Source organism: Bos javanicus, chromosome 21 (genome assembly GCF_032452875.1).
Source record: "Bos javanicus breed banteng chromosome 21, ARS-OSU_banteng_1.0, whole genome shotgun sequence".
Classification (NCBI taxonomy): domain Eukaryota; kingdom Metazoa; phylum Chordata; class Mammalia; order Artiodactyla; family Bovidae; genus Bos; species Bos javanicus.
In genome coordinates this window covers 19,828,455-19,847,126 of record NC_083888.1, presented here as the reverse complement: position 1 = coordinate 19,847,126, position 18,672 = coordinate 19,828,455, and the positions used below count along the sequence as shown (strand labels likewise).

At 50.0% G+C, this 18,672-nt stretch overlaps 2 protein-coding genes across 4 annotated transcripts in view; both read left to right on the top strand.

The window, feature by feature from the left end:
• Window positions 1-12,286, top strand: part of LOC133234170 (myeloid-associated differentiation marker-like) — a 117,250-nt gene extending 104,964 nt beyond the window's left edge. Inside the window, exons 4-5 of one of the 3 annotated variants that reach the window (XM_061394402.1) lie at window positions 1,146-10,689; window positions 11,478-12,286. In XM_061394402.1, coding sequence (XP_061250386.1) covers window positions 9,904-10,689; window positions 11,478-11,489 — 798 coding nt within the window. In that variant the 5' untranslated portion in view covers window positions 1,146-9,903 and the 3' untranslated portion in view covers window positions 11,490-12,286. Of the gene's footprint in view, window positions 1-1,145 lie in introns of all 3 variants that reach the window. The other 2 variants (XM_061394400.1, XM_061394401.1) reach the window with 2 other exon arrangements.
• A 2,920-nt stretch (window positions 12,287-15,206) lies between these two features.
• LOC133234735 (myeloid-associated differentiation marker-like) lies at window positions 15,207-16,145 on the top strand. Its single transcript, XM_061395624.1, has one exon. The coding sequence runs from the start codon at window positions 15,207-15,209 to the stop codon at window positions 16,143-16,145; it is 939 nt and encodes a 312-aa protein (XP_061251608.1).
• Window positions 16,146-18,672: the final 2,527 nt, after the last annotated feature.

Sequence of the window (18,672 nt, the reverse complement as noted above, 5' to 3'; positions counted from 1 at the left end):
TCACTTTCCTGACACTTAGTAGAAAATCAATAAGCATTGGGTCCTGTCTCCTTCCTTTCTCCAAATTCTTACAGATTGTTCCCAATACCTACCCAGGAGGCCACTTGACCATACAAGGACTTGACCAGAAAGTAGAAAGACAGGCCTAGGCTAGGCCAGGTGGACCCTGAGTCTAGAAAGTGTTAGTTGCTCAGAGGTGTCGCAGTCTTTGTGACCCCATGGACTGTAGCTTGCCAGGCTTCTCTGTCCATGGGATTCTCCAGGCAAGAATACTGGAGTGGGTAACCATTCCCTTCTCCAGGGCATCTTCCTTACCCAGGGTTTGAACTTGGATCTCCTGTATTGTAGGCAAATTCTTTACTGTCTGAGCTACTAGGGAACCTTGGCTAGTCTAGAAAGGGTCAGGCAAAGGCTATAGGGACCAGTAGCCTGTCAGCCGGGTGGAGAGCGAGAGGGCCGTTTCTGATTCTGTGCTGTGAAAAAGCCCCATTGTGGGGTCTTCAGGGGAGAATATATTTATTTTGTTTCCCGAGCTGTGTGAACAGGGCACTGTGCTGCCTGGGTTGAGAGGCTTCTGTGTGGCTGGGGAGGGATCACACCCCCCTCCTGGGTGGTGTGCTATGAAAAGGCTTCATTCAGCCAGGCCTGGAGGCCCACCGGCAGCCCAGGCTCCTGCACTGTCCCTGTGGGGGCAGCCTGGCTTCCCTCCCTCTCTCCCTGAGGTACGGGCTTGGGGTTGGGTGTGGGTGTGGAGGCCGCCAGGTCAGGCCCAGTCCCCGCGGGGCCCCGTCACTCTCAGGTTTGGTCCCTCAACTGCACACCTCGGTGTGGAGCTGACCGAAGGAGAGGGCCTGGGACCCAAGAGCCATTTAGTCCCCGTCTCGACTTGAGATGTAACTCACGTTGAGAGAAGTTTCACACATGCAGTCATAGAGAGTTGCTGAGGCCGACCTTCACCATACAACTTTAAATCCTTGTTCACTGCTAGGCCATGTTGCCAAGTTGGGGGTCGGTGGGGGGCGCTCTGAATGTTTATATAATTTCTATGATTATTTTGTGAATAGCATGATTATGTTGCTTTATGTTTGGGGTGTGTGTGTGTGTGTGTGTGTGTGTGTGTGTGAAGAGTGTTAATTTGTTCACAGGAAATGCTTTAAACACACCTCAATTTTTGGAGCCCTGTTTGGCATCTTTCTATTTTTCGGTACACTGGGAGACTCAGTCCCTGGAACTGGATCAAGATCGTCTGGACCTCTGAGGGCCCTTGGCAAAGACAGCCTGCCTCCTGAGCACGTCTGGATGCGAGGGGTGAGGTGAGAGGGCAGGATGCCCGAGTCCCGGGCAGCCATGGAAGCCGTGGGTGGAAGGACTGCCTCCTGGCCAGCCGTCCCTGTGAGCGGGCAGAGAGGCCAGGGAGGGGCCCTTCTGCGAAACTGACTGGCTTCCCAGGTGATCAGGCTCCTGGCGGGGAAGATGAAGTTCAAGTCCCTGTGGGGCTGTTCTCTGTCTGCCTCTCCCACTGTGCTAGGCTCCCAGGCCAAGCATGGGTTCTCTCTCACTGGACACGCTCCCCACCCCACTCAGACCCCCACCCCAGTTCTCTACTGCCATTCTGGGCTCACACCACCCACCTGGCTCCACCAGCAGAAGCTCTCTTACTCAAAGTTTAAGGAGGAGAACCCAGAACCCCCAGCTGCTGTGGGGTCTATCTCAGTGAGTGGGTGGCTCGCTGTCACTATCCTGCCTGTCACACTGGCCCTCTGTCTTCTAGTTCCAGCTTTGTCTCTGCCTCACTGAATGACGGTGGGAGGTCACTGAGCCTTGGTCTTCTCATCTGCACAGGGCAGGGATTGAATTGGTTGGTTGCTGAGGGCCCTCAAAGCTCCAATTTTCTGTCAGTCTGGAAATCTGGATGCAGGTATACTGCAATCAGACTGGGAATATCTTTACATGAGTACATGGGAGGTCATGCCTGGATGCTAGCCACTTTGCATGCGGCAACACTCCCCAAAGGGGCTTTCTCCTGAATATTTGCCTCCATGTTAAAGATGTTTGACTGGGGCTTCCCTGGTGGCTCAGTGGATAAGAATCCAGCAGCCAATGCAGGAGTCATGGGTTCGATCCCTGATCCAGGAAGATCCCACATGCTGCCAAGCAGGTAAGCCCATGCACCACAACTACTGAGCCTTATTTTAGAGCCCGGGAACTGCAACTGCTGAGCCCCGGTGCTGCAACCACTGAGGCCTGTATGCCTAAAGCCTGTTCTCCACAAGAGAAGCCATCTCAATGAGAAGCCCATACACCCAACTAGAGAGTAGCCTGTGCTCGCTGCAAGTAGAGAAAAACCCTTGCAGCAACGAAGACCCAGCACAGCCAAAAATAAATAAAATGAAATTATTTTGGAAAATTCCATGGATGGAGGATCCTGGCAGGCTACAGTCCACGGGGTCACAAAGAGTCGGACACGACTAAGCAACTTCACTTTCTCACCAGAAATGATTTGAAGTTGTTGATAGAGATTATAGCTAATTCATTTTTTAATGTTGAAGAAGTTGGGGTAATAAAACAGTAAGATTTCGTATATAAAAATGAATGTCCTATTGCAGTCATAGAGGAGAGTCGCAGATCTATAGATTATATGAAGTTGGGAAACACAGATCGTACAAAACATTAAAATATAAGTCCAGAAAAAAAAAATATAAAAACAAAGATGTTTAACTAGTATACAGCCCCCCTCATCCCTCCGTCTCTTTGCAGACAATCATAGAGAAGGTCTGGATGCTGGTGTCAGGAACGGAAGTTGGGGATAGGGGCTATGAGGTCAAGGAGGGAGGGAGTTGGGAGTGGGCTGCACTGGAGGGGTGACTGCTCAGCCCCGGGGAACCCTGAACTCTCAGCTGCCTATTCTAAACAGGGTCTGGTTATAGCCCATTGAGCCTCTGGAGAGTTTCCCTTCCCAGAGGAGCAAGAGGGCCATTTGCTCTCTAGCAAGACGTCTGATGGGGAGGCATCTCTGTGGCCTTGCACATGCTCTCAGTCTTGGACTTGTACTCAAGGGTGAAAAGAAGGTGAGGGAAGCATCTGGCTGGGCATGGCTCAAATGCCTGAGGGATGCATACACCAGCAATTCTAGCTGAGATGTGACATCACCCTGAACTTTCAGGAGAGGGATCTGGCTTATCTGACACGTGATGTGGTCATCCCAGAGAAAGCTGGGATGTTCTCAAAGGATGAAGGATGAATTCACAGATAGATGGATGGATAAAATTAAGCTTATCTGAGAGAGATATCTCTAATGACTTTATGTAGATGACTCATTTATTTAAGAGAGGAAAATTGAATTTTGTCTCAATGTTTTGAGCCTGATGGACTAAGAGAATGAGTCTGAAAGGGAGGGCTGCTGGTCAGGGTTGTGGAAAAGAGATGGATGTTCAGCTTGCAGACTGGGGATCAGACAAGGATGGCTTGATCAGAGATCTGTTGGGTTTGAAGCAGCAGAACAAGAGCCAAGTGGAACAAAGGGTTCTTGTTAAGGTGGGGATGTAGATTTGGAAACTTCATACATAGAGATGATAGCCGATAGTTTGTGAATGAGTCAGTCCTCAAAAGAGAGACATTATGGCAAAATATGAAGAATGGGGAACCCTCGGAAGCTTGAATTAATATCCTTTGGTTTATAAATGGGCAAACTGGGCTCCAGAATTTGTCATTAATTCACATAGCAATCCATCCATCCATCCAACCATCCATCCACTCAACAAATACATTTATCCAGAAGCTATAATGTACAAGGTAATATTCTTGATAATGTTCATGGTTAAGGGCCTGACAAGGGATAGTGTCAGCAAGTGGGCAGACTTAAGAGAGAAGGATATGGGAACCAAGGAAGGAGGATGTTCAGGAAAGCCAATAGCATCCTATCTCATGGAGCTCAAAGAGCAGGAAAGTTAAAGAAAACAAGTTGGATTTGCTCTCTGGTGGATCCTGGGAGAGAGTTTTGGTAAACTGTTGGCAAGGAGGAGTCATGAATGAAGGAGTTAAGGAGAGACTGTCTATGCTTCTGGAAGATGGACAGAAATGATGTTTATCTTCTGCATCGTGCTTTTCAGTGGTGAAGCACTACATCTGTGCAACCAGCACATTCACCATTACAGATGTATTGTCTGAAATGTCTAAATAGGATTCCATCAGGACAGGGTTCCCTGATATAGAGCAGATGCTCTATTGTCTACCATCAGTCATTTACTGGTGAAAGCATGTGCTTTGGAAAAGCCCTGTGCCAGACAGCAGAAGACCTGGTTTCGAGTCCTGGCTTTGATGCCTGTCAACCAACCAGATTATGTTGGCCAGATCATTCAATACGAGCTTTTTATCCATATACCAACAAAGTTACTTCCTACCCCTTATCTGGTATTGCCGTTCACTTTGGACTCCCCCCAAATATATTACTTGCAAATTGCGGCTGCTAAATAAATACATTTGTTGTGTCGATGGATGGAAGGATAGATGGCCAGGTGGATGAGTCACAAATTCTGGAGCTCAGTTTGCACGTCTATAAACCAAGGGACATCAATTCAAGCTTTCTGAGAGTCCTTCCATCTTCAATCATCTATGGTCATCTATGATTATGCTTTTTATTAAAATCACAAGCAGAATTCTTCCAAAGTTGTTTAGAGCTAGCACACCTGGGCCAATTAAGCTGTTGTAGATTATCCCAGTGAATCTCCTTGAGGTTAGAGACTGGACCATCTATTATCATGGCTCCAAAGCCTTTCATCTATGATCAGAGATAGAAGATTCATACTAAGCGTTCACTGAAGGAAAAAGGAATCACTTCCAACTATACTCTGATTCTCTAGAGACACTTAAGGATACGTAGCATGTGGTTGGGGCTTCCCTGGTAGCTCAGATGGTAAAGAATCTGTCTGCAACGCAGGAGACCTGGGTTTGATCCATGGGTTGGGAAGATTTCCCTATAGGAGGGCAACTCACTCCAGTATTCTTGCCTGGAGAACCTACATGGATTCTTGGGCAGGTTACAGTCCATGGGGTCGCAAAGAGTCAGACACGACTGAGTGACTAACACTTTCACTTCAGCATGTGTTTCTCATTGTAGACAACACGCCATAGTGTTTGCAAGCAACTCAAAGATGTCCTTTCATGACAGGACATGTCCCTGTAGCCCGTTTCTGGTGAGCCACCCGTATGTGGCTTCGCAGTTTCAGGTTTGAGCTTATCTCTTCCCTGGTAGCTCAGTTGGTAAAGAATCCACCTGCAATGCAGGAGACCCTGGTTTGATTCCTAGGTCGGGAAGATCCGCTGGAGAAGGGATAGGCTATCCACTCCAGTATTCTTGGGCTTTCCTTGTGGCTCAGCTGGTAAAGAATCTGCCTGCAATGTGGGAGACCTGGATTCGATCCCTGTGTTGGGAAGATTCCCCTGGAGAAGGGAAAGGCTACCCACCCCAGTATCCTGGCCTGGAGAATTCCATGGACTGTATGGTCCATGGGGTCGCAAAGAGTCTGACACGACTGAGTGACTTTCACTTTCTACATCCGTCAGTCCATCAACTCAGAATTCAGATCATCAGAAGAGAATTCCAATCACAGCGTGAAAAGGAAGCCAACGGTTTGGAAAGCATCCAGAGGCAGGTGGCCAGGAGGGTGAAGGGCCTGGAAATGCCTGAAAATGAGGAGTGATGAAAAGAACTAAGGGTATTCATCCAGAAGAGAAGATGACATGGCACCCGCGGCCAATAGTACCGTCCAAGCTCACTGGGACTAGAGTTTGTACTTTTTTCTCTGCACGGTCCTTCTGAGAACAAACCTGTGACTGGTGAATGGGAGTAACAGGGAGGCTGATTTCAGCTCATTCTAAGAACCTCAGGAGGTTTTTTTCAGCCAAGTTATAAGAATATAGAATTGACTGCCCAGGGAAGCAGAGAGTCGGCTGACAGTTGCCAAGGATGGAGGAACACAGGCTGCCGTAACCTGGGTGGATATACCAGGTGACTTCTCAGACTTCTTTCAGTGTGGAGGTTCCAAAGAATTTTGAAGTGGAGTAAAGAGAAAGCTCTTTGCTTTTGTCGATTTAGAAATCGTCTGCTGGTCTTAGCTGTGGTTCATCTCACACCTGGCTGATCTCCTCTAAACGCATTTCTCTACTCAGCAGTTTGGGTCTCCCAGCTGAAATGATTATAAACCTCTTCTCTCTCTCTCTCTCTCTCTCTCTCTTTTTTAAAAGGATCTTTTTCTTTTCCAAATAAAGAACTTAGGAAGTCTCAGGAAGACTGGACCTACGTGGAGAAATTCCACAAGAAATAATTAACCAAACAAACAAACAATAAACCTCCAAGCCAAAATTATATAGCAGTGAAGTGCACACCTCCCAAATTCAGGTTGTCCGGCTGTCCAGAGCACAGAACTTTTGTCTGTCTTTAATATCTGGTGGATTTGCCTGACCCAAGATTGGGCTTCTTAAGTTTGGTTCTGGGCATGGGTAAGTGGGAAACCCTCTGAAGCTTACACCTCCTGAAGATGGATAGAGAGGGAGAAACTTGGTTTCCATAGCAATTAGGGGGTCCCAATCATAAACAACCATTTTTTCTACCTGGACCCAAGTCTTCGAAAAGTAACTCAGCCTGAGGTTTGCACATTGGGGACCTCCTATCTGGTGGTTGGTGATGTCAGTGGAAAGATTTTCATGGAATTATTCAGAGTATGTCCCGCAAAATAGAAATTAATCTATCAGCTGCAGGGCCTAAAATAAAAACTGATTTGCAGCCACTTTGTGACAACACCATTGCCAACCAGAAGTAGCCTTTGGCTCCCCGACCCAGGGCTCAGTTGGAATTTTTTTCACAGTAGCATAAACTCTCAGAGCCAGCATGGCTCTTCGGGATTGTCCAACCCCCTCATTTTACAGATGAGGTTTCGTTTGAAGCTAAGTTCCAAGCAGGATTTGCATCCAACAGGAAACAGCATTAACATTTTCCAGAAGCCGCCCTTGCCTCTCTGGTGAAGGCTACTTTAGCACAAAAGTCCACGTCTTGTTTCAATTAGCTTGCATGCTCTGGGCACAATTACTGGAAAATGGGGAGCTGGGCGGAGGAGGTGATGTCACTGGAGACCCCGGTAAAAGCCTGGTGATGTGTTGACAGTCACTGGGGCCCTCACTAATGTGATTGGTGATGGAGACAGGAGGGAGGCTGCTGTTCCTGGAGAAGCTGGTTCTAGGTGGCAGCTACTGGTCCTCAGGGGCCATTATGGGAGAGGCACCTGAGTGTCAGGCCTCAGGTAGGGGAGGGAGTGTGTCCACCGTGCTGAGTACCAGATACAAGAGCGCCACCTACTGTCTGAGGAGATCAAGTGGATCTCTGCATCCACTGTGGGCAAAGAAGGTGTAGTTAAGTATGCTGGGCGGCTTTTCCATGGCTCTGAACTGTTTGAGGAGGACCCTTTTCTCCAGCTGTTGTCCCCAACACCCGTCTCTGCCAACCTTGGTTCCTCCACCTGCTGCATCTCACAGGAGAGCTGGGTTCCACCACACTGACCAGGGCTCACAGAGGATGGGCTCCAGTTCCCTGGGTCGTGGGCTTTCTATGAACTCACAGAAGCCTCTGCCTCATAGGTTTCTCTTCTGAGCGTGTGTGTGTGTGTGTGTGTGTGTGTGTGGTGTGTCTTGGGGAAGGGAGGGTGGAATGAGGGAGCTGGTGCTGTTGTGCTGACAATGCAAGTCTGTTCTGCAGCCCAGAGGAAAAAATTAGTACAAACTAGAAGAAAGAAAATTTTGGTGTTTCCAAGAATACTTAAATAATTGCTGCTATTCTGGCCCTGAGATTGTTGGTTTGTTTGAGTAATAGCTCTGGCCTGAGTCCTTAACACCACTCTGGCTCCCAGAGGCCAGGCTGGCTCTGTCACATCTGTAAGGATTTCTCCAGAATGTGTGGTGCTCAGAGGGACTCCATGGTGACACAAGGGAGCCAAACACTGGGCTATAAGGTGAGATGGTGAAAATGGCATGTCACTGTCCAGGGACACTTCTCGGGGCTCACAATTCATAGCATTTCAGACATGTTGAGGCTTTCATGGGGCTTCTTCAGTTCCACTCCAGGCCTCTCCTCCATGGGGAAGGTTGGCTCCATGCCTGCATCCTTTCTGGGTCAGAAGACAGCTACTGGACTGCCTCAGGGTCCCTGGGACCCTGGAATGCCCCCAGTCAACTCCAGTCTGTTCCCCCCAGCCCTGCCACAATCCCAGTGCATCTTCAGGGCTGGCCCCTCCCAGGGGTCCTGCAGGGGCCTCCTCTTTCAGCTTTTGCCTTTAAAAAGGGGCTGATCATCCATCCATCCCTACCCACTCCCTGGGATGCCCTGAAAGGCTCCATTCAGCATCAGACACAGTATCCTTGTTCATTTCCAATCCCTTGGTTCCCAGCTTGGAAGCTGCTAACCAGTCTCCCAGGCCAGGAAAATCCTGCTCAGGTAGGACTACTCCTAGATCTTTCCAGACTTCCACCTGGATGGCAGCTTTGGAGCTTAAGAGCCAGACATGTTAATTTATTCTGTGGTTCCCCCATGATCCTCTACTTTGGAGTCATGCTGGATTGGGGTCTCCCTTCCCCAATGTGCAAGAGTCACATGTTAAGGTAAAACTCGGGGGAGGGATTCAGAACAGTCCCTACTTCTCATGTCATCCTGTCCCCACGGCCTTGCTCTCACCCCAGGGCTCCTCCCTGTTCACCCCTGAAGCTGCCCTCCTCCGGGTGGGGTTGTGTCCCCTCAGATGGCAGCTCCTTCTAGTGATGCTGCAGGGAGTAAAGGCTGGGACCCGTAGGTCTTCAGGTTGCTGTGGAAGGAGGCCGTGGCCTTGAAAGTATATCCTGGGTCCCAGAGCCTTGAGCTTTGGTCCTGAGCTCCCACCCACGGGCCCTTTTGACATGTGGGCTATAGAGCAAAGCCTTCAAACCCGCAGCTTTGGCACTGTTATTTGGGTTCCCATTTCCTAGTCATGCACCCTTAGTATGCGAGTGTGCTCGGTCGTGTCTGACTCTTGGCAGCCCCATGGACTATATCTTACCAGGCCTTTGTCCATGAGATTTTCCAGGCAAGAATATTGGAGTGGGTTGCCATTTCCTTCTCCAGTGCCACCTTAGGGAAGGACTTAATTCCCCCAACCTTAGTTTTCTTGTCTGTAAAATGGGGTTAGCAGTACAATCCACAGTCCCTTTTCTGAAACCCTGTGGGGCAGATGTGCTCCAGGACTCCGAGTTTTTCAGCTTCATTTATGTAACATGGTGCATCTATCCTACATGACATAATACCCCACTGGGGTCTGAAACACCTTGTAATCAAACACATTGGTGTTTCTGCAACTGAATTTTGAACATTCACACTACATGAAATAAAGACCATAAATGGTCTGGGTCTGTTCAGTTCAAATTTTGTTACCAAACAATTTTTTTTTAAATTCTTGTTCAATTTTCAGAATTTTGAAAGGTTGGGGTTGCAGATAAGGGTCAGGCTACTCTGTGTCTCCATAGATAATGGCATGCAGCAGAAAGAGGTGAAGAAATGTTCATGGTCTGATGCCAGACCCAACCCAGCTGTGAGCTTTGGGATAAGACAAGTCTTGTGACAAGGTCAAGGGTGATGCGTGAAGGAGAACCGTTCAGGAGTGGCTGTGCTGTTACCCGAGTGTCTGAGCCATTGATTCCAACTCCACAGATCCTGAGCCTCAGCCATCACAGGGCCCTGAGCCTTTCCCTGGCATCTGACTTAATCCATCTCCAGGCCTGGACCTTTCTCGGGTGGATCCTCAGCTAAGACCTCTGCCGCACTGGTGACCAGTAGGACCAGAACGACTACCACATGATCGTCCTCAGGCCCTGGGCTCCCCGACCATTATGGGCTGCTGCCTCCGACAGCTGCAGCTGTTCTCCACCTGCATGGCCTTCTCGCTGGGGGCCAGCGTGGGCACCTGGAAGGGGGCCATAGGTAACTGGTCCATGTTCATCTGGTGCTTCTGCTTCGTCCTGACCCTCCTCATCCTCATAGTTGAGTTATGCGGGCTGGAGGGCCACTTCCCCTTCTCCTGGGACAACTTTCTCATCACCTGCAACTGCTACTCCGCCCTCCTCTGCCTCTCGGCCTCCATCATCTACCCCATCATCTACATTCAGTTCTTCTCCAACAGCCACGACTGGGACCGCACCATCATCTCCACTGCATTCTCCTGCATCGCCTTTGTGGCTTATGCCATGGATGTGACCTGGACTAGGGCCCAGCCCAACATGATCACAGGCTATATGGCCACCGTGCCAGGCCTGCTTAAGGGGCTGGAGACCGTCGTGGCCTGTGTCATCTTTGTCTTCCTCAGCAACACCTCCCTGTACCTGCACCAGCCGGCCCTGGAGTGGTGCGTGGCCGTGTACTCCACCTGCTTCGTCTTGTCATCCGTGGCCATCCTGCTGAACCTGGGCAAGTGCGACAGCAGGCTGTCCATCCCCTTCTCCGTTTTCCAGGTTGTGTTGACCCTGCTCTCCGTCCTCCTCTACACCACTGCTCTGCTCCTCTGGCCGCTCTACCAGTTCAACGAGGAATTGGGCAGGCAGCTCCAGCGGTCCAGTGATGTGAACTGCAGCAGTCGAATTCCCACCTCCGTGTGCATCTGGGACCAACAACTGGCTGTGGTTAGTTTGACAGCCATCAACCTGCTGATTTATGTGACTGACCTGGTGTTCTCTGCCCGCCTGAATTTTAACAGTGGCTGAGGCTTTGCCCAAGGGCTCCCAATTCCTTCCTTGTCTCACCTGAAGTTCATTACCAAGCTCTGATGTCCTCTTTCCAGCTCTCCTCTCTCCGTTCTCACATCCTTCTGCATTCATCTCACTCCCTTTCCCTTTTCCTTCCCACCTTCTGCTCTATCTCCTTCCTGTTTTCTTTGGTTGCCCACATCCTGTTTTGCCTTTTTCTCTTGCTGCTCTCTCATCTTTTCTACATTTTCTGTTTTTTACCCCTTTCCTGGTCATCCTTGGTTTTCTCATCTCCTGTGTCCTGACCACCTATCCCCATTTTCCTTCTTCTGATCCATCAGGACCTAAGACTCCTTCCTTCTCTGCCCACCACCCCCTCCCGCCTCCTAAGGTGCTGACTCCACAGCACACAGCCCTCTGTGCAGCTGTTCACGCCCTGGGCTTCCGGAGGAGCCTTGTTGCCAAAGCAAGTCTGTCCCTCTGGTACATGTGTGATGGGTTTGGGGATGGGGGTAGGTAGCTAGGCATTGGGTCCTCTTTCTTTGTGTACAGTATGTCTCCCATTTAAGTTAAAAAAAAAAAAAAGTCTCTGGAGGTCAGTAATTTCCAGTGGGTGGGAGTCTTGAAGCAGAGTCCCTGGGTCCCTAGGCCCCAGCTGGTGGTTGGCCCCGTCTGACATTGGCTCTAGAATTTTTCCAAGCTTACTGAAAACCCACTGCCTACAGAAGCCATTTTAAAGGAAGCCAAGGCTGAATGCCTCCCCATCCCAACTACCGTCTGGGGAATCAAAGCAGGAGCTGGTGAAGAACCCCAGAGTCTTGAAGACAGCTGTCTGCAGTGTTGGTGAGGGGCAGCGATGTGGCCCTCCTGCCTCAGTGATCAAAAGTGCAGGTCCTGCCTCTGCAGGGAGAAGAGCATGGCCCTGCCAGCCTTAAAGCTGATGTTAGTCTGCCTGGGATTTTTTGTTTTCTTTTTCTGGTCAGGAGGACAAAATTGACTGAATGGACCTGTTCTTAAAGGTGAAATTTCTTTTCTATTTTTCTGGGGAAGGTGAGTTGACTGAGTGGGGATTTCAGCTGCTGTAGTCAAGTGAATTGCAGTGCTTGAGTGTGTGTGCACACACATGTCAGTGGCTTTTTGCCACTGTGTTCTGCTTTTCTGAGACTTAGGCATAAAGTGACCTATATAAATGCAGAAAAAAATATGTATGGTTTCTTTTAATTACCTGGAGTTTCCAATCCCCATCAGCCCCTGCTGTCAACCATGGAAATCTTGTCCTTTCTTCCATATCCACAATGTTCTTTTTTAAAAAACCTCAAAGATAAAATAAACAAAATGAAAATGAAACCAACAAAATCCACAGGTTCTAATTGCCCAAACTTGACTAGAAATCAGAAAGAGCCTAGGTCTTAAAGGGGCCCTGCCAGCCCTTGGATGCCTCTCTTTAAAGGTGTGTGCTTTGTGCATACTGACTGTGTGTGTGTGTGTGTGTGTGTGTCAGTGGGGAGGCATACATTAAGACCAGCAGCCCTTCAAATAACTGGCAAACTCATCTCAAGCCTTCTTCCTCGCCGGTTCGCAGCCACAAAGCCTCAGAGCCCAGCATCCTAGAGTCACCAGGGCCAGAGGAGCCAGGCAAGCAGAGCTCTGGGGGAGGGGAGGAGAAGGACCCCCTCTGCTGCCCCTCACTCCTGTACTGGGAGGAAGCATGTGATCTTCACCCAGAGGTGGGTTGGATGGAGGGGAAGGGCTCCCAGGAGGTGGTCCTTGTGGCAGGAAAATCTTAAGAAGCAATAAAATAAAACTCGTATTTTAAAATAAGAAAAATTTATTTGGCCAAATACACCTAAAGCTGGGTTAAAAAGTTAAACAGATTTCTTTCTTGCAGGACTTCTTAGGACTAAAAGAGATCTATAGCAGCAAGTGATTCCCAGACTTGTATAATAGGGAACTGTTTTTTTCCATGGAACATCCTGGACTAGTATTCCATGGGATACTCTTGGGAACCATCAGTCACATCCCCCTCCCCCTAGACTGGTTCAACAGCTTGACTGGAAAGGCTCTAACAACATCACCTCCCACAGTGGGCCATCTTATTTTGCAGCAGCTTTCATTCCTTAAGGGGTGCAAAGTCCACTTGCCCTGCTCTCTGGACTTGCACAGAGAATTTCAATCTCTGCTCAGCTGGAGAGTTCTCCGAAAAGTCCTCAAGAGTCCTTGGCTCTCCTCTGCTCACCTGCTCTAGACAGGATATCTTTGCGTTGATTCAGGTGCTCGTTCAGGGCAGGAATTGGGTTTTGCTGTGGGATCTGCAGTGCCTGGCACACAGTGAACACACAGTAAATAGTTGTTTAGAAGAGAAAGGCATAGAGCCTCCCTGGATGGCTCACACAACCACAACAGTGCCTCCATCTCCAGAACTTCCACATTCCTGGCTGCTTCGTTGTCAAGCCATGGCCTTCCCTAGGGTTTATTATTAGCAAAGGAGACAGGGCCCCTGATGGCAGGAAGCTGGCTGGGGCTCAGGGTGCTGGCCTTTCCGCCCTAGGGGCCTCTCAGCAAATAGTCCCTTGGAAACAGGGCAGGTGTCCCTGAGGAGGGGGCAGACTGGGAGGGGCCTCACTCCCCCCACACACTGGACCCTGGAGGAGCTCCTGTGTGAGCAGGACGGCAGCCTTGGCTGGAGGGACTGTCTTGGGCGGTGACCTGGGCAATTCCGTGGTCTCCAGGGTCCCTGCCACTCTGGCCACGTGTCCCTGTCACAGCCCTGAAACCCTTTCACGCCCCTGTTCTCCTGTCTCAGTTCCAGTCCAGGCCTCTCCTCCATGGGAAGGTTGGCTCCATGCCTGCCTCCCTTCTGGGTCAGAAGACCCCTACTGGGCTGCCTCAGGGCCACTGGGACTCTGGGATCCTGCCCGCCCCCGTCATCCTCACTCTGCCCTCCTGACCCCCACCCCTCTCCCAGGAGCATCCTCAGGGTTGTCTCCTCCTAGGGGTCCAGCAGGAGCCTCCTCTTCCAGCCCCTGCCCTTAAAAAAGGCCCAGTCATCTGTCCATCCCCATCCCCTCCCTGGATACCCTGAAAGCCTCCACCTCAGCCTCAGACACAGCATCCTTGTTCATTTCCAATCCCTTTTCCCAGCTTGGAAGCTGCTAATCAGTCTCCCAGGCCAGGAAAATCCTCACTCAGGTAGGACTACTTTCTAGATGTTTTTGGACTCTTATCTGGATGGCAGCTTTGAAGCTAAAAAATCAAACATGATGTCAATTTATTCTGTGGTTCCTCATGACGCCACCCCAGAGTCATGCTCGGTTGGAGTCTCCCTGCCCCAGTGGGGAAGAGTCACATGTGAAGGCAAAATTGGGGTGCGGAATTTAGAACACTTCCTACTTCCCACGTCATCTTGTCCCCACGGCCTTGCTCTCAACCCGTGGCTCCTCCCTGTTCACCCCTGAAACTTCTCTCCTCAGAATGGGACTGTGCCCCTCAGATGGCAGGTCCTTCTAGTGATGCTGCAGGGAGGAGAGGCCGGGACACGTGTGTCTTCAGCTTGCTATGGGAGGAGGCCAAGGGCCTTGAAGGTGGGTCCTGGGTCTCAGAGCCCCGAGCTTTGGTCCTGGCCTCCTCCCCATGGACCCTGCCGACATGTGGGCTGTAGAGCAAAGTGTTCAAACCCACAGCTTTAGTTGTGTTTTCTGAGTTCCCTCTTCCTGGTCATGCATGCCACCTAAGTTGAAGGCATGTGATTTCTTTAGCCTTAGTTTTCTCATCTATATAATGGGGTTAGCAGTATAATCCACAGTCTCTTTTCTGAAACCCTTGGGTCAGATATCCTCCAGAATTCAGAATTTTTCATTTTCAGACAAGTGACCTGGTGCATCTATTCTATATGACATAACATCCCACTGGGGTCTAGAAGTCCCTTGTAATCAAATACATTAGTGTTTCTACAACTGCAATTTTGAGCACTCATAATACATAAAATAAATGAAAATCATAAATTATCCCAGATATGTTCCGATCAAATTTGCTACCAAATGAATTTTTAAACATTCTTGTTCAGTTTTCAGAGGCTTGAAGGTTTGGGGTTGCAGATAAGGACCATCCTACGTTGCATCTCTATAGATAATGGCACGCAGCACAAAGAGATATAAAAAGTGTTCATGGTTGAGGCCGGACCCAGCCCAGCTGTGAGGTTTGGGATAAGACAAGTCTGTGACAAGGCCACGGGTGATGGGTGGGGAGAACCATTCTGGAGTGGCTGTGCTGTTACCTGAGTGTCTGAGCCATTGGTTCCAACTCCAAAGATCCTGAGCCTCAGCCGTCACAGGGCCCTGAACCTTTTCCAGGCGTCTGACTTAATCCACCTCCAAAACTGGATCTTTCTCTGGTGGGTCCTCAGGGAAGACCACTGCTGTACTGGTGACCGTGACCTGCCTTACAGTCATGACACCATGTCCACCCGGCGGACATCCCCAAGCAATGAAGGCATCCTCTGGGTGTTCTGGCTCCTCCGCTTGCCACAGCTCTGCTCCACCTGCGTGGCCTTCTCTCTTGTGGCCGACATGGGCACTCTGAGAGGAGCCATAGGAAACTGGTCCATGTCCTTCTGGTGTGTCTGTTTCGCCATGACCTTCATCATTACCATAGTTGAGTGTTGCAGGCACCCGTCCAGCTTTCCTTTCTTCTGGTACAACATCTCTGTCACCTACACCTGCTACGCTGCCCTCATCTGCCTCTCGGCCTCCATCATCTACTCCATCACCTATGTCCAGTTCGTGCATTATGGTCCTTATAGGGACCGGGCCATCGCTGCCACTGCTTTCTCCTGCATCGCATCTGTGCTGTATGTCATAGAAGTGGCCAGGATATGGGACTGTTATGAGCTCAAGGAGATCTTCTTCTATGTGCACACCACGCGATCCCTGTTGAAGGTGCTGGAGACCTTCGTGGCCGGTGTCATCTTTGCGTTCCTCAGCAACACCTCCCTGTACCTGCACCAGCCGGCCCTGGAGTGGTGTGTGGCCGTGTACTCCATCTGCTTCATCCTGGCAGCTGTGGTCCTCCTGCTGGACCTGGCTGAATGGAAATACATGCTGCCGGTCCCCTTCTCCATTTTCCAGCTAGTGCTCAGCCTGCTCTCCGTCCTCTTCTACATCAGTGCTCTGGTCCTCTGGCTGCTCTACCAGTTCAGCGAGGAGTTCGGCGGGCAGCCCCAGAGGCCCAGTGATGGGGAGTGCAGGGACGAGCTCACCTACGACATGTGCGCCTGGGACCAGCGCCTGGCTGTGGCCGTCCTGACAGCCGCTAACCTGCTGGTTTACGTGGCCGACCTGGGGTACTGGGCCCGCCAGGTGTCTGTAGGGACTGAGGACCAGCCCAGGGACTCCTGATCCTCTGCTCACGGGAGGTATCCTCACCGAACTCTGACATCCTCTGATGCCCTCTTCCTGGCCCCCTCTCTCCCTCCTCACATCCTTCCCCACGCATCTCGCTCTCTTTTCTGTTCCCTTCCCTCCTGCTGCTCTGTCTCCTTCCTGGTTTCCTTGGTTGTTCAATTTCTGTTTTGTCTCTTTCTCTTGCTTCTCTCATTTTGCCTTCATTTTCTGCTTTTTGGCCCTTTTCTGATTGTCCTTAGTTTTCTTGTATCCTGTGTCCTGACCACCTCTCCCCATTTTCCTTCTTCTGATCCATCAGGATCTCAGACTCCTTCCTTCTCTGCCCACGACCTCCTAAGATGCTGACTCCACAGCACACAGCCCTCTGTGCAGCTGTTCACACGCTGGGCCTCCGGAGGGGCCTCATTGCCAAAGCGTGTCTGTCCCCCTGGCAGTGCCTTACTGGTGTGGCTGGGAGAGTTTAGGGGGTGTGGGCAGGTAGGAAGGGATTGGGCTCTTTTTCTCCCAGTGGAGCAACTGTATAGTGCACCTCCCCTTTAAGTTAAAAAAAAACCTCTGAAGGTCAATAATCTCTAGTGGGCGAGATTCTTGCATGAGATACTCTGGGTTCCTGGGCCCCACTTGGTGCTCAGTCCTCCAAGAGATCGGCTCCAGAATTTTTGCAGGCTCACTAAACATCCGTCGCTTAGAGGGCATCTTAGAGGAAGTCAGGGGTAAATGCCTTCCATCCAACTACTCTCTGGGGAATAAAAAAAAAAAAAAAAGCTGGTGAAGAACCCCAGGGTCTTGAAGACACCTGTCTGCAGTGTTTGTGAGGGGCAGCGATGTGGTCCCCCTGACTCAGTGATCAAAACAGCAGATTCTGCCTCTGCAGGGCGAAGAGCATGGACACTGCCAACCTGTCTGAATGTTTTGTTTTGTTTTTCCTTTTTTCCCTTCTGTTCTGCGGGCCAAAAATTACTGAGTGACTCTGTTTTTTAAGAGAAAGTGTCAAATTTTCTTGGGCGGGTGGTTTGTAGGGGGTGGGGTTGCTGCTTCCATTGTGAAAGGAACTGTATTGTTGGGTGTGAGGGGACACATACGTGTGTTTTTCTGTGTTGGTTGCTTTTTGATGTTGCTTCCTGCTTCTCTGGGACTCAGGCATAATTTGCACTATATAAATGTGCACATTTTAAAAAGATTTTCTGGAGCCTCTTGTTCCTATCAGCACTGCTGTCACTCATGCTGCTGCTAAGTCTCTTTAGTCATGTCCAACTCTGTGGGACCCCAAAGATGGCAGCCCACCAGGCTCCCCCATCCCTGGGATTCTCCAGGCAAGAACACTGGAGTGGGTTGCCATTTCCTTCTCCATTGTATGAAAGTGAAAAGTGAAAGTGAAGTCTCTCAGTCGTGTCCAACTCTTTGCGACCCCATGGACTGCAGCCTATCAGGCTCCTCTGTCCATGGGATTTTCCAGGCAAGAGTACTGGAGTGGGGTGCCATTGCCTTCTCTGCTGTCAATCATAGAGAATGGCTTTTTCTATTCTCCCACTTTCATAATAACTTTTTCAACCTCAATATAAACATGAAAGAAAAGAAAAAAAGCAAAACAAAACAAAATCCACATACTGTACTTGCTGCAAATTTGCCTAGAGCTCAGAGGAGTCCCAATCAATTCCCACCCTCACCCAAACAGAGGTCTCTGGGAGCCCCTCCCACTGGCTCCCCAACCAGGCCTGGACTAGAGCCTGGGGGTGTGGCCCAGCCTGTGACACTAGATGTTGGGCCCCACCCCAGTGCCCAGGATCCTGTCCCCTAGCTCTTAAAGGGGCCGTGACAGCATCTGGATGCCTCGCTATAAAGGTGTGTGCTTGTGTGCATGCTCAGTGCACTGTGTGTACATGTGTGTGTGCCCCTGTGCTTCCCTGCATTGAGATCAGCAGGCCTTTACAGTCACTGGTGGCTGTGAAGGTCCCACAAGTCTCCTGTTGTCAATTACAAAGCCTCAGAGCCCAGTATCCTAGGGTCACCAGGACCAGAGAGGCTGGCAAGCAGAGCTGTTGGGGAGGGGAGGGGAAAGACCCCCCTCTGCTGCCCCTCACTCCTGTCCTGGGATGAAGCATGTGATCTTCACCCATTGGTAGTGGGGTGGAGGGGGAGGGCTCCCAGAAGGTCATCCTAATGCAGGCAGATCTTAAGAGGGAATGAAATAAAATTTTTATTTTAAGGCAAGAGAAGAAAAACTTGCAAATAAGATGTTTCTCTGCCCATTTGGGCCTCTTCTTTCCTTGCTAGTGTACATTGTGCATTAATCTGACCTCTTTAAGAGCAGAAATATCTGCTCCACCATAGAGATCAATTTTTCTAGCTGAAGCCATGGAACTTCTTAGAAGATAACATTGCTTACTTACTTACGACCTTATTGAGGTCACTAGACGTATTACTTGTGTTCTGCCCATTTTACAAGATTCTTGTTTCTTGAGTCAATGATGAAAAAAATAAGATAACTAGGCTACTTGAACCTGCCTGCAATGCAGGAGAC

Coding starts and splice junctions, on each gene's coding strand:
- LOC133234735 (XM_061395624.1), top strand. CDS start 15,207: ATGTCCACCCGGCGGACATCCCCAAGCAATGAAGGCATCCTCTGGGTG.